The sequence below is a fragment of the Gallinula chloropus genome (genome assembly GCF_964237585.1).
Source record: "Gallinula chloropus genome assembly, chromosome: 21".
Classification (NCBI taxonomy): Eukaryota; Metazoa; Chordata; class Aves; order Gruiformes; family Rallidae; genus Gallinula; species Gallinula chloropus.
This window is the reverse complement of record NC_140106.1, coordinates 1,582,400-1,595,897: the sequence shown is the minus strand read 5'-3', so window position 1 is coordinate 1,595,897 and position 13,498 is coordinate 1,582,400. Positions and strand designations below refer to the sequence as shown.

The 13,498-nt window shown below is 55.1% G+C and overlaps 2 protein-coding genes across 2 annotated transcripts in view; both read left to right on the top strand.

Moving 5' to 3' along the window:
- LOC311199736 (tubulin polyglutamylase TTLL13-like) overlaps positions 1–10,141 on the top strand; it is a gene marked incomplete at both ends in the record, with an annotated part of 125,746 nt that extends 115,605 nt beyond the window's left edge. The window contains 3 exons of the mRNA XM_084273871.1: positions 8,490–8,673; positions 9,004–9,201; positions 9,716–10,141. Coding sequence (XP_084129997.1) covers positions 8,490–8,673; positions 9,004–9,201; positions 9,716–10,141 — 808 coding nt within the window. The remainder of the gene's footprint in view (positions 1–8,489; positions 8,674–9,003; positions 9,202–9,715) is intronic.
- A 2,609-nt stretch (positions 10,142–12,750) lies between these two features.
- The window catches only part of LOC311199735 (tubulin polyglutamylase ttll6-like), a gene marked incomplete at both ends in the record, with an annotated part of 274,802 nt that continues 274,054 nt past the window's right edge, over positions 12,751–13,498 (top strand). Inside the window, 2 exon segments of the mRNA XM_084273870.1 lie at positions 12,751–12,811; positions 13,022–13,173. Of these exon segments, the coding sequence (XP_084129996.1) occupies positions 12,751–12,811; positions 13,022–13,173 (213 nt within the window).

The following is a 13,498-nucleotide window of genomic DNA, read 5'->3' as shown; positions in this document are numbered from 1 at the left end:
TTTTTGCTCCCAGGTTGCATTAACCCAAGTAGGAGGTGACCTTGAAAATCCTCCTTAGCCAGAAAGTAGCAAAGCCCTTCCTTGTCTCTCAGACCATCTAAATCTCTAGCTGCACAACCCCAGGAGTTGTTTAGTAATCTTAATAACAAATCCTGGTTAAAGAACCTGCAAGGCTGCCAAGAGACATAGGTGGGAACCAGCTGAGCTTTCACCTGCCCAAAGAAAGCTTTCTGCAGAAACTTCAAGAAAACCCTTTCCTGCATTTTTTCTTTCCCTGACATCACAGGTTATCAGCTCCAAACGTTTTCCCTGTTCACTTCAGTGAGGTCACATTCTGTGTGCACTTCAAGACAGAAGAACATGACAGGAATCACATTTCTTAAAATTAAAGAAATCCCCAAACACACCCACACCACACCCACACCCCCCCAATGAAATGACACACAATTTATTCTTTTCAAAGAGGGGGAAGGACATGGAAGTGGAAGCACCGTTCATTAGAAACTAAGGGCTCCTGCAGATCTCAGAGAACAGCACAGCAAAGCCCCAGCTCCCTTGCATCCCTCCTTGCTAACAAACATTCCCCCCCCCCCCCCCATGTTTAATAGCAACAGTATGTTCATACCCTCAAAATGTGGGAGTGGGTTCAAATGAGTCCCCACTCCTGGAGCAGCATTTCTCTATTCAGACTGTATCCTGTGCAGGACCAGTGAAAAAAGAGGCAACAGTGGGTACAGCAAAACTGCATCAAAGTTAAAGGACTGTCAGTTAGCAGATGCAAAGTACCAGCTGCAACTCCAAAAGTCAAACCCACCATGCAATGAAACTGCTTTTCACACCGCAGAAGCTGCATCTGAATCAAGTTCCCAGAGCTGCAGTGACACATGTGCTGTGCTAACAGCATCCTTTAACAGCGCTACGAATCCCTGAGGCAGAAGGTCACAGCACAAACATCCCACTCTCAAGGGACTTTTTTTCCCCAAAATAAACACAAAAACATAACATCAGCCAGCAACCAAAACACTACAAGCAAGAACAGATAAAGACTAAAAATCAATGGGGACCCTATAATATTTGGTTACCCAGCATGCAACAAGATATTCAGGTGATGTTTCTGTAATGTCTTTTCTCCTTTACAGCCTACTCAGCAATGAGGCTTGGAGGTACATTCTTAAATGCTGAAGGTAAAACTGAATGAATGAGAAACACACAAGCTGCAAAAAATCAAGGCTGACAATCTGAGATGACTTTTTCTAAAATCAGGCAATAAGAAGAGGAACCAGCATCGACAGCGTTTCTCTGCAGTTCTACTTGCAAACAAAAGCCCAGCCTTTTCTCAGTAACATCACCTTTACATGTCTTATGCCTTTGACTCTGTTAAGAGAAACTGAGAAATAGCATGGAACAATGGTTTCTGTTGTTGGCAGCTAAAAGTGGAAGTGAATTGAAAGGTATGGGGCAGCAGCTCCCACGTATCCATAGGTAATGGGAACTTTCTATCTAACTAACCAAGAGTGGCTACTTTCTCTTTGCATTTAAAAATGGACTGTTTAATTACAAATATATTCATTATAAATTATACAGTTATTTATTAATTAGAAATCCCTTATTCACTTTAATTAATTACGTTCATGAAAAATATTACCCTACCAAAAGAAAAGGGTACAGAGCTGCCCTTGCCTGCATCTTCTCCTTCCCTCTGAAACAGGGCTGCCGGGCACACATGGGCACCATCCCAGGAATAAAGCCTGAGCCCTCACAGAATCACAGGGCAGACGGACGGTGTTCAGTGGTGGGACAAAACATGAAGTTCCAATCACATTTGGCTGCCAGCTGATCAGCTGGTATAAGGCAGGACTGCTAAGAGAGGCTGTGTCTGTCCTGCTGGGCAGGAGACAATTGCTACTGCAACGAGCACTAATCAATGTTGTCTCATCGCATCCCAAAGCAGCACAAAGTAAAGTGCAAGTGACAAAGGCATTTCCCATGCTTCCTCTCCAAAACAGAGGGCATCCCTGTCCCACTCCCACCCATGCCAGCCTTACTCTAACAAAGGATTCCAATCTTACTCCAGGGTGACCAGGCTGTAAGGAAAGCGCCTGCTGCTCTGTCAGAGCTCAGCTCAGAGCTGCACTGGGGAAACAAACTCACCATCGGCTGGGAGCAGGGAAATGCTTTGCTCAGACCCTCCAGACAGGTGGCACACTGCCCAATCTGCACCAGAATTGACCAGCACAAAGAAAAGGGGGTGGAAAAGAGGGGTGGACTTACCGGGGACTGAGGGCCTGAAGCTCTGGGGCTGCCAACTCCACACGAGGCCAGATGGCTCCGGCAGGGACTTGCTGCCCAGGCTGTGGCAGATACCAAAAGCCCCGGCTGGGCGGGGGAGCGGGGCTGCAGGGAGAGGGGGTGCCGGGGGTGAGGAGAGGCTGGTGGGGGAGGAACTCCCCCCTCCTGTGGGGAATGGAAGAGCCGCCCGGGAAAGGAGACACCTTGTGCTGGTGGGAGGGGAGCTGTGAGAGCCCGAGGAGCAGCAGCAAAGCCCGAGACAGGGGCTCTGGCAGCCATGTTAGTGGGGGTGCTGCCTGGCAGCCATGTCAGTGGGGGTGCTGCCTGGCAGCCATTTTAGTGGGGGTGCTGCCTGGCAGCCGTGTCAGTGGGGGTGCTGCCTGGCAGCCGTGTCAGTGGGGGTGCTGCCTGGCAGCCATGTCAGTGGGGGTGCTGCCTGGCAGCCATGTTAGTGGGGGTGCTGCCTGGCAGCCGTGTCAGTGGGGGTGCTGCCTGGCAGCCATGTTAGTGGGGGTGCTGCCTGGCAGCCATGTCAGTGGGGGTGCTGCCTGGCAGCCATGTCAGTGGGGGTGCTGCCTGGCAGCCATGTTAGTGGGGGTGCTGCCTGGCAGCCATGTCAGTGGGGGTGCTGCCTGGCAGCCATGTCAGTGGGGGTGCTGCCTGGCAGCCATGTCAGTGGGGGTGCTGTCTGGCAGCCATGTCAGTGGGGGTGCTGCCTGGCAGCCATGTCAGTGTGGGTGCTGTCTGGCAGCACGGTTTCAGCCACGCAGGCACTGTTACAAGCTCTGCATCTCTTCCAGGCTGCCAATTGCCACTGATTACTATTTCCAGCCTTGAAGAGGTGCACAGCTCCCCCCATTCCCTGGTTTAGATCTCACTGTACTTCAAGTCACTGGAAACAAAGGCTGTGGTGCAAGGTTCAAGCATCATTTTTCTGACAGGGAGAGAAGCAGGAAGCAGGATCACTATGAACAGTCTTGACTCGTGTAAAGCCATCCAACACTTAAAGGATAGCTTAAAGTGCCACAGTGGTGACCTCCCATAAACAATGCCTCGCTTGAAGGACTCTGCCTCGCTGATAAAGAAGAAACACCAATTGGGACATAAGTTTGAGTCTAACACGATATTTTAAGTAAATTACACACTCAAGGACTATGTGCTCTGTGGCTATCAAATGACTTCTTTGACAAGTGCCAGTACCCCCCTCCTCCTTTTCTGTTCGATGAATTCCTTGCTTGTCACTAACTGGTCACAAATGCAGGCAAAGCATTTCATTGTAACTAGTTCAAGCTCCCCCTTGTCCTTGCAGGTATACAAAACCTGCTGAAACCAAACTTCTAGTCTGGATCGGAGTCAAGGGGTAACTGAGTCTGCGCAAGACAGAAGGTTACTTACGGTGAGGAAGAGGAGCCATCTGACTTCATCCCCACGACCCTCAATGACCACCACCAAATGGCAGTGCGCAGGCGCAGTGGGGAGGAGTTGATGGAAATCACTTATTGGAACTCATTTTAATATGAAGCGGGACAGGTTACGAATATGTACAGGGGTATGAGGTAACCTAATGATTTTTGAATGAGGATATGGTATAAAAGTGCTACAAACTCTGCCCAAAGGTGTGCCTACTTTGTTAGGTACCAGCTCTTGCAAGAATGTATAATAAATTACTGTTTCACTAACGTGTGTACCTCAAGTCCTTTCTTTAGGACCATTGGCATTTCTAACACTCAGACACCCCTCACAACATTTCTCTTCCAGGCCCCTCAGCTGCCTCTTGCCCCTCCTTGCCCAAATGAAGCTTTGGTCCATATTAGAGGGCCTGGGGATCTACAAGGAGGCTTAGAGCTGGAAAAGAGGGCTTTGGGCCCCACACAGGAGAGTCTGGACCCTCAAAAGCAGGGGTTTGGCCTTCAGAACAGGACTTTAGGTGCTAACAGTGGAGCTCTAGGAATGAAAATATGGCTTTCCATCCCGAAACCAGGTTTGGAGCCCCGAAGAGATGCTTTGCAGCCTAAACCAGGCTTTTGGAGTCTGAAAACAAGGCTTTGAGCATGAAACAAATGAGGCCATTTTCCCTGCGTGAGGAATTTGCACCCTAAAACCAGGCTTTGGGCACACAAAACTCTGTGCTGAATCTTCAAAACTGGGCAATGATTGCTAAAAGCGACATGTTGGAGCCAGAGAAGGAGGCTCTGTACTCTCACGTGGAGGTGGTGGGTGGGCAGGCTCGAGGCCTTCAAAGGGATGGTCTGGGCTCCTAAGGAGGGGAGTCCTGTCACCTTAAATTGCGGCTTGGAACGTCTCTGTGAGCCCTTGGACCCCCAAAATGAGGTTTTTATACCTCAAAGAGAGACCTGGGCAGACCAGAGAGCTGGGCAATCACTAGCCATGCGGCCATGGGAGCAGGTCCAAGGCTGGGCCTTTCTGGGTGACGAGGGCAGAGAGCAGCCCTTGGGAGAGGCCTGCAGAAGGGCCCTGGGTGACAGCCTGCATCCCTCTGGGGTGGTTTGACAGGCAAGAAGGACCTGTGGGCCTCCAAACAGGGGACACAACTCCACGTACAGCCAAGTGCCTGCGTCCCACAGCACAACCAGCGCTGAACGGCACCCTGCAGCACCCAGCACCGCAGCCATGGCAGGGCCTCGGCAGCCTCCTGTCTCCACAGGCACCTGGCTGCAGCTTCAGGAGCCTGGTCCCACACTGCCAGCTGCACCTCGCAGCTGGACAGAGGGACAACCGACCCCAGCTCCTCTGAGAGATGGAGCCAACTGCAGCAACCATCGTCATCATCCTGAAACGCTGCCTGGCAGCCACAGAGCACCAGGGGTGGACCTGCTCCCACCAGATCGGGAACCCTGGTACCCTCTGAGGCCCCTTTTCTTGGCTTTGCAGAGATCGTGGCTGCCTGGGAGGCCGTGTCTGTAACTGGACACATAATTGCCCTGTAATCTTGAGGCAGCTGGAGCTGGACAGGGTGGGCTGGTATCCCGGGGACCCTCTCCCTGTGGGGTTCAGTGCTCCTGAGAGCTTGGCCCAAGGAGCGATCACTCTCTGACAACCATGGCAGCTCCCTGGGAGAACCCTGTGTGCCCAGAGCAGCTTCTTGGCCAAGCAGCAGAGAAACAATGTCCAGGTCCATTCTGAGAAAGGGCTCACACCCCACCAGTTTCCACCCTTCCCTATGGTCAGAGTGGGGAGAACAAGCAGAGGGATCAGGGTTACCCTGGGGTCATGCCAAGGACAGTTCCTGGGAGTCAGCCCAGGGGACGATCCCTGTGTTAAAAACCCCAGGATCTCCTCTAGCCAAGGGAGGTGTGAGGGTGCTGAAGAAAGAGAAGTGTCTTTTGCAAAGCTTCGCCCTGCGGCACAGAGGAGATGTTTGTGGTGCACAGACCCATCTTCCAGCTGGCCAGGACTAGTTCTGGCTTGGGGGGCTCGAGTGCCCAACAGAGATTATCCCTGGGAGGAGAAGGCAGCAGCCAGACCCAACTTCATTGCTCAGCAGCCATTTCCCACTCCTTGGAAAGGGCTGAGAGAAGCAAGGCATTGCCTCCAGACGTCGGGGACACTCTAGAGCCCCAATCTTGCACCCAAATTTGGCCTTCATTTGCAGGGATTCTTTTCCTTCTCCATGCAGATGATGTCAAGGTTGAGCTGCTTCAGGAGGGGCCATTAGTCATTGGGATGGTGCGGGACAGGGTGGTGATGTCACCCTGCCATGGTATGTAGTGCTGTGCAGCAGCAGCAGCAGAAACATTATTCAGGCAGGAAGGGCCACAGCCCCCACCTGCCTCTTTATCCTTCAGCTGGTGGCCCTGCGACCCCAGGGGCTCGGGGCTGCTCCATGCCGATCCCGGGAAGTAGGGATGTGGCAGGTGAGGGCAGCAGCCAGTCCTGGCAGCAGAACCCACTGCCCCTCTGGGTGACAGTGGGACTGAGCTCGTGGTGGGGTCGGGCTGGGAGAGCCGTGGGGCTGGGTCAGGCTGGGTGAGCCATGGTCAACTCCACAGGCAGGAGGTGGCAGACGCCCCGTGGGGAGGCACAAGTTTCGTGGCTGCTGTTACCCTGGGCAAGGAGCTTGCCTTGCGATGGGCAAGCAGGGATGCTGTTGCTCCTCCCTGCAAATGATATCAAGGTTGAGCTGCTTCAGGAGGGGCCATTGGTCACTGACATGGTGTGGGACAGGGTGGTGATGTTTGCAGCTGCTGCCACGGGTATTTTCCAGGCAACTGATGGGGCCGGGAGCCGTGAGAAACCTTTGTCCTTAGAGCTGTCCCTGTGTCCCCCTGCCCTGGGGCAGCTTCCTTCGGGCCTGTGTGCCTGGGCTGGAGTGGCACTTCAGGGCCCAGGAATAGCCCAGGGGAGCACTTCTCCAAGCCCTGGGCTTCTCACAGCCCCATGCACAGGGCCATGGCTCTCAGGCTGCCCAGCTGAGTGCCGGCTTTCAGCCTCAGAGATGTCCTGTCAGGAAAGCAGGAGCCTTCCGCATCTAGCCCTGCTGTAGGCTAAGAGGGACAGGAGGGTGTCCCTGTCCATTCCCTGGACACCCTCTCCAATAGCAGGGAGAGCCCTGAGCCCAAGGCCTCCTTGACCTGTAAGAGCATCCCGAATCCCGAGAGCTGCTCCACACCCCCAGTCCTGCGGGCTGTGGGGTCTGAGCGGCCGACCGACTTCATCGGAAAGTGTGTGGTAGGGCTGGGACTGGGGCTGGGGCTGGGGCTGGCAGCTGGCAGAACTTGCTGGGAGCTGGGGTGTGAATTAGCTCCTTGCTTTGTCAGGTGAACCACTCTCCCAGCTTCGCCACAGACTCTCACCTGGAACGGGAGGTGAAGGATGCACTTCTCCGCAATAACATCAGCCTGATAAACGTGCCTGCCTGTGACAGAAGGAAGGTGCTGGAGGAAGACAAGCAGCACGTATAGCATTGGCTCCTGCACAACCATCAGACTCTCCATGAATCCAGAGGAGGCTGTGGCACTCTAAGGCCTCAGAGGAGAAATCTCCCAAGCCATTGGCATCCTGCAAGGAAGCGCCAGGGCTTGTCTCTGGGCAGGAGGAGACTTGAGGCGCTGGGTGCTCTGGGTCCTGTGCATCGAGGTCCATCCCCATCGAGCCCACTGCCCGGGCTTTTCCTGCTACGGGGGGGCAGGGGGCGGTGGGTGGGCAGGAACCCCTCCAGCTCCTGTTTCAATTAGGACACCCAAGAGAACTCCAGGCTGGAGCTGCTGAGCATGTTCACCCCGTACTCGGCCTGCCCCTGCAGCCTCAGCTGCTGCAAGGTCCCCGCTGGCCTGCGAGGAAAGCTCCTGACAGCGTGCGGGGTGGCAGGAACGCCTCGAGCAGGGGCTTCTAAAGGAATTCTGTTATCATTGGGTTAGCTGGGGGAAAAGGCTGAGGGGCAGGGCGAGAGCCTGGGCAGCAGGGGAGAGAGCTGGAAGTGCTTCCCCAGCCCTCTCTGGGGGTAGGTGGAGCACATATCGCGTTGTTTCCCTGCATGCATGTGAAAGGAGGTATCAGATGGGGAAAGAAGCTTGCCAGGCCCTTGTCCCTCACCCAGCCAGCACCTGGAGCCTCCTCTCCCACCTCCCTGCCTCTGCTTTCTCCCGGTTTGCAGACGTGAGGAGCTGGAGAGCAACCAGGCTGCCTGGCTGGAGGAGGCAGAGCAGTATAAGAACTCGCACCTGTGCGGTTTCCGGCGCATTTACCCGGCGTGTGGGACAGAGAAGTACGAGCCGTTCTTCAAGCAGAGCATCTCCCTCTTCCGGGAAACGGCCTCATCCACAGCAAGGGAGGAGTGTGCCAGGTACGCTGCCCCTGTGGAGAACCCACTCCTCACAGGGCTGGCACAGAGACCCCTGGCTTCTGAGCCCTTCTTGGGAGCAGCTCTGCTGCTCAACAGATGCACCTAAGCTGGTGAGCGCTGGAAGGGAAGGAGTCTGCAGGAGTGCGTCCTCTGGAGAGGCAGATGCCCTATTCCATTGACTTCTGGGCCTGTGCTGTGGCACAGGCATCCTCGACCCTTCTGGTGGCCATGGCCGAATTCAAGGGGGTTTCTCACACCGTGCGAGTCTCTTTTCCACGTCCTCCTGGCCCATCTCCCTGCACCCTTCTCTTCGGGTCTGTTCAGTCCAGACTCGTAATCGCCTTTTGTTCTTACAGCTCCTCTTGACCTGGTGACTGAGACTCCTGCTCTCCGGCAGGCAGCAGCTGGAGGAAATTCGACTGAGAAAAGAAAAGCTGGAGGCTCTCACCAGTAAGAAGAAAATGGAGAGGAAAGAGCACCTACAAGGAGTGTCAGCTGGGGACAAATCCCAGATCCATCCCAAGCCCACAGCTCACACCACCCTCCTCACCAAGAGGCGCAGCAGCGCAGGGAACATAAAGGTACCTTGCTCTTGGCAGTGGTGGTCATGAGGCCCTCAAAGGCAGTAAGGTGGAACAGGGCTGTGCTGGCCATGGGTGACTACCAGGGAAGGGAGCTCCAAGGTTTGACTCCCCTTCCTGATGTCGGGAGAGCTGACAGCTTGTGCTGGGAGGCCCTTGCAAGCACCAGGCTGTCCCATCCCGTGGCTGTTGGGACTCCCACCGGGATCTTGTCCCAGCTCCAGCCCCAAGTCTGTCATTCTCCTTAGGGCTGGGAGCAGCCAGTGGCTTGGTGTCTCAGGCATCACAAGGGCTTCCAGTTTGCTGGAACTCGTGTCTGTCTTTCCAAAGGTCCAGCCCATGCAGTACAACTCTGTGCAGCCCCAGGACCTTGTGGAAAAGGAAGAGAATGAAAGAAGGGAGGCTCTTCTGCAGCGAGAGAACCTTATCCAATGCCGGGGCATTGTGGATCAGCTCTCTCAGCTGCTCCCCACAGCCAAGGGACCAGCCGACACCCAGAGATTCAGCACCATTGTCCCCAAAGGCCAGGTAAGGGAAGGCCGACACTGCGAGGCCGGCACAGGAGAGCCATTCGTGGGTGGGTCGTGAGCAATGACGCGCAGGCATCGAGCAGCCCTGGCTTGGCCCAGTTCAACGAGATCCCACATAGTGTCTGGATCTGTGGGTTTTGTTCCAGTTCCTGGACTTTGGGGGACTGAAGGGAAGCCTGGGCAAACAAAGGCTCTTGGTGAAGTCTGGGCTGCAAACAATGGCTCTCCCCACATGTCTTGCCTTCTGTCTTGCACCAGGATGCAACAGGGGTGGGGATGAGCCCACCACAGACATCCTGAGGCAAAGGCAGTGCATGTGCCCAAGCTCTGCCTAAACTCCAGGGGATATTTTTTCAGAGCGAATGTTTATCTTTGGCTGTGACAGAGCCTTCCTTGCTGAGCCTGGCACTGCTGCTCTGGCTCAGCCCAGTGCTGCAGGCAGATGAGGCGGGCAGCTGCTGTGACCCCTCAGAGCATTTGAGTGGAGGGTGCTGACTGTGGTTTGCACCCAGGGGAAGGCGCAGGGCCAGGCTTTAGCGAGCACCTGTGGGCGACCAGAGATGACTTTTCCTTCCCGCCTCGTGCCAAGGCCTGTGGAACTGAGCTGCTGCTGCTTTCTCACCTCCGAGGTGGAGTTTCCGTGTGATGAACATAAGGGTCACAGCACCCACCAGGCGCTGACACTCAGCCTGCCCTTGCTCCCACGAGCTCACATCCAGACTTCAGCAAAGCAGTGCATGCCCAAGCCCAGAGCCAACGCTGAGCTGCCAGCCACACCGGGCTTGGATCCTGCTGCCACAGGCTGCCTCTCCATTCAGGGACATCACATCCCCTGCCATGAGCGCAGCAAATTGCAGCAGGCGAGAGGCCAGCGGCTCCCTGGCTGGGGAATCAAGGCTGCAGACTGTGAGTACCACGCTCCCTGCTGCTGGCCCTGAGCGACCCCATCGAGGAGGTTCCACGAGTTGAGCAGGAGAGCTGCTGGGTTCTGCCTGTCCCCCCAACAAATAACTCTGCTCTTGCAGGTGAAGCCCGCAGTGTGTCCTCACACATGGGCAGATGTCCCCCGGTATCCCCAGCCAGCACGGTCTCAGACAACGACATCTCCAGCTACACTGAAGTCCAGGAGCTCCCCACCTCCTCTGCCACCCGTGTGGGGAACAGGAGTCCCTTGCACTGTGCCAGCCTGATCGGTAGGGAAGGTGGCCAAGGGCCCCCCGATTCAGCCTTTTTCCCCTCAGGTGCTCACTGACCACCCAAAGCTCCTGGCTGGGGATGGCGGCTGTGGCTGAGCCCAATCAGGGTCCTAGTGCAGCACAGCCGCCCCCCCACAGGAATTCATAGGCTCTCCAGGCAGGGGGCTGCTGCCTGCACCTTGCCTACACCCTGCCTGCACCCTGCCTGCACTCTGCCTGCACCCCCGGGCAGGAAGCACCCCCTCTCCCTAGACGCTGCCCCGCTCTCTGCCCACCGTGGTTGCTCCCATCCCCTCGTCTCCCAAGCGCCTGCACGGGACAGATGTGGAATGGTCCTGATGTCACTGAAATGGGTATAAAACCTCTCGCTCCCATGGGAGGGCTGAGCAGCAGGCATTCCTTATTGCAGTGCCAGATGCACGAGGGATTGCTCCTGCCATGTCCAGGGTCTGGATGGTGCAGAACAATTGTTTTCTTTCACATTGCTTGTTTTTCATGGGATTCATTTTCCTCCCTCTTTGCTGGGGGTTGTTTGGACTTTTTTACTCTTCCCTTTTAAAAATTGCTTTTTGCTTATGAAACTGTTTTTCTCTCATCCCATGAGGTTCTTTCTCTTTTTTACCCTTTGAATCCTCCCCATATCACAGCAGGGGAGAGTTAGTGAGCTGCTGCCTGGTGCTTAGTTGCCAGCTGAGTTTAAAACCATGACACCAAATCCATGACATATGGACGGGTTTTTTTTTTCCCTGGGTACTTTCCAGCCCAATCCACCTCCCACCAAACTCTTCACCTTCCTCTTCTCTCTCCCCAGCAGAGGGCAGTCTGGGCAGTGCCCAAGGCAGAGCTCTGGTCCCTCCCCAGAGAGCCTCTGAAGGGCACAGAAGCTCCTGGGTGGCAGACAGGGGCATTCAGCCACAGAGACTGGGGCATCCATGGACCAAGGAAAATCAGGTCAGTGGCACTCTGTGTTCCCTGTTGTCCTCCCCAGAGGATGGGGAGGGGTCTGCAAGTCCTTCTGTGCCATGCCCCGCTCCCCCCGGCCAGCACAAGATCCCCAACCCTGGCAGTCCTCTGGCTGCTTCTGCTTCCCAAGGGACAGAGTAGCTGGCCTTGAGCTGCTGCAGCCCAGCTGCTCCCAGTTCCCATTCTTTCCTGACCTGCCTGGCCCAGGCAAAGAAGTTGCTGCGTGCTCATTTCTTTTGCTTCAATTCAGAGAGGCCTGGCTCCTCTCCCACACAAATTCACCGGGAAGAACAAGACGGGTGGCTCCTGACGTAGGAGGAGATGATCCATTTCTTTCCATTACCACAGCCTGGAAAAGGGAACATCAAAAGAAGAAGGAAAGACAGACTGGGTATATTCAACCCCACACGGGGAGGCACTTGCCTAGGAAGGCCGGCAGCGTGTAACTGCTGAGCAATGTCTCGTCAGTTGGCTCAAGGCATCCTTGAGCTCCTGGTTCCTCATGCTGTAGATGAGGGGGTTCAGTGTGGGAGGAGTGTGAATCGGCTTTTGGGTGGAAGGTCTTAACAGCCCCTGCTTCCTCCCACAGCTATGGAGATTTCCAGGCCTACAGAGACAAGAGGAAAACCAGAATGTTCATCTGCAAGCCTCCCAGTGGCTGCCAGGGAAAAGGCATCTTCATAACACGTAACCCAAAGGAGATCAAACACGACAAGCGTATGATCTGTCAGCAGTACATCTCTAAGGTAACGGGGACGATCTCAAACTAGAGCTGGGGGTGTGCAACCTCGCAGCTCCTCCAGCACCCCACATCCTCCTTGTGTCCTCTCCCTGCACCTTCCTGGACCTGCCAGGGGCACAGAGGTGGCCGCAGCTCAGCAAAGGCCTGGCGAAAGCTTGCCTTTCTCCTCACTGCTGAGGGGCCGGGGAGCGGCACAAGCAGTGAGACAGAGCAGCCAGCCTCGTGCAGGGCAGCCAGCAGCCGCCTCGCAGCCTTGGCTTTTCTCACGTCCCTCCTGCCTTTTTTTCTCACAGCCTTTCCTCATTGATGGCTTCAAATTTGACCTTCGTTTTTATGTGCTGGTCACCTCTTGTGACCCACTGAGGATTTTTATCTACAAGGAGGGTCTGGCCCGCTTTGCCACCAAGAGGTACATCGACCCCAGCAGCACCAGGAACCCAGTAGAAAAGGCACATCTGGTGGCTTTCATAGCATGCAGCTTGCTTCTTTCTCATTCTTTTCACCCTCTGTACCTTTTCCACCTCCTCCCAGAAAGTATTTCAGGTGTGTCTATGAGATGTTTGTGTTGGTGTCCTGTAGCTAATTGTAAATGAAAGCCTCTCACGTATCCTCTCTCAGGATGACACCTGCATGCATTTGACCAATTATGCCATCAACAGACGCAGTGAAAACTGTCTGGGATGACGTGAAAGGCAGCAAGAGGTACGGTCTGGTGTGGATGCTGCAATACCTGGGGCACGACCTGCAGGAAGGCTGCCTTTGGGAGCCCTGTTTGCCAGGGCCTTTCTCAGGTCGAATGTGGTATCACAGGGCAGTTCTTAGTGTCTTCTGTCCTGCACACAGGAAACTGTCCACCCTGTTTCCCTGGATGAGAGAAAACAACTTCAACATGGCCAACCTCTGAGAATATATTGAAGATCTTGTTATCAAGACGCTGATCTCAGCTCAGCCCATTGTGAAGCACCAGTACCACAGTTGCTTTCCCCAGCACGTGACTGGCAGTGCCTGCTTTGAGATCCTGGGCTTCGACATTTTACTGGACAGAGAGTTGAAGCCATGGCTGCTGGAGGTGAGGGGGGAATCTCCTGCTGGGCTGAAGCAGGTCTGGAAGCAGTGGAGAGCCGAGACTTGGCTGGACTGGGGGAGGCTGCACAGCAAGGGGCAGTGGGCTGAACAGAGCTGATCTGCTTTAGAAGGGTCACCTGGGTCCCAAAACCATTGTGCTGTGAAGTCCAGTAGCCAGGCAAGCTGCTGTACGCTAAGCAGGACTGGAGGGTGTCCATGTCCATTTCCCTAACACCCTCTCCAAGAGCAGGGAGTGCCCTGAACCCAAGGCCTCCTTGACCTGTAAGAGTTCCCCGAATACCAACAGCTTCTCCACACCCCCAGTCCTG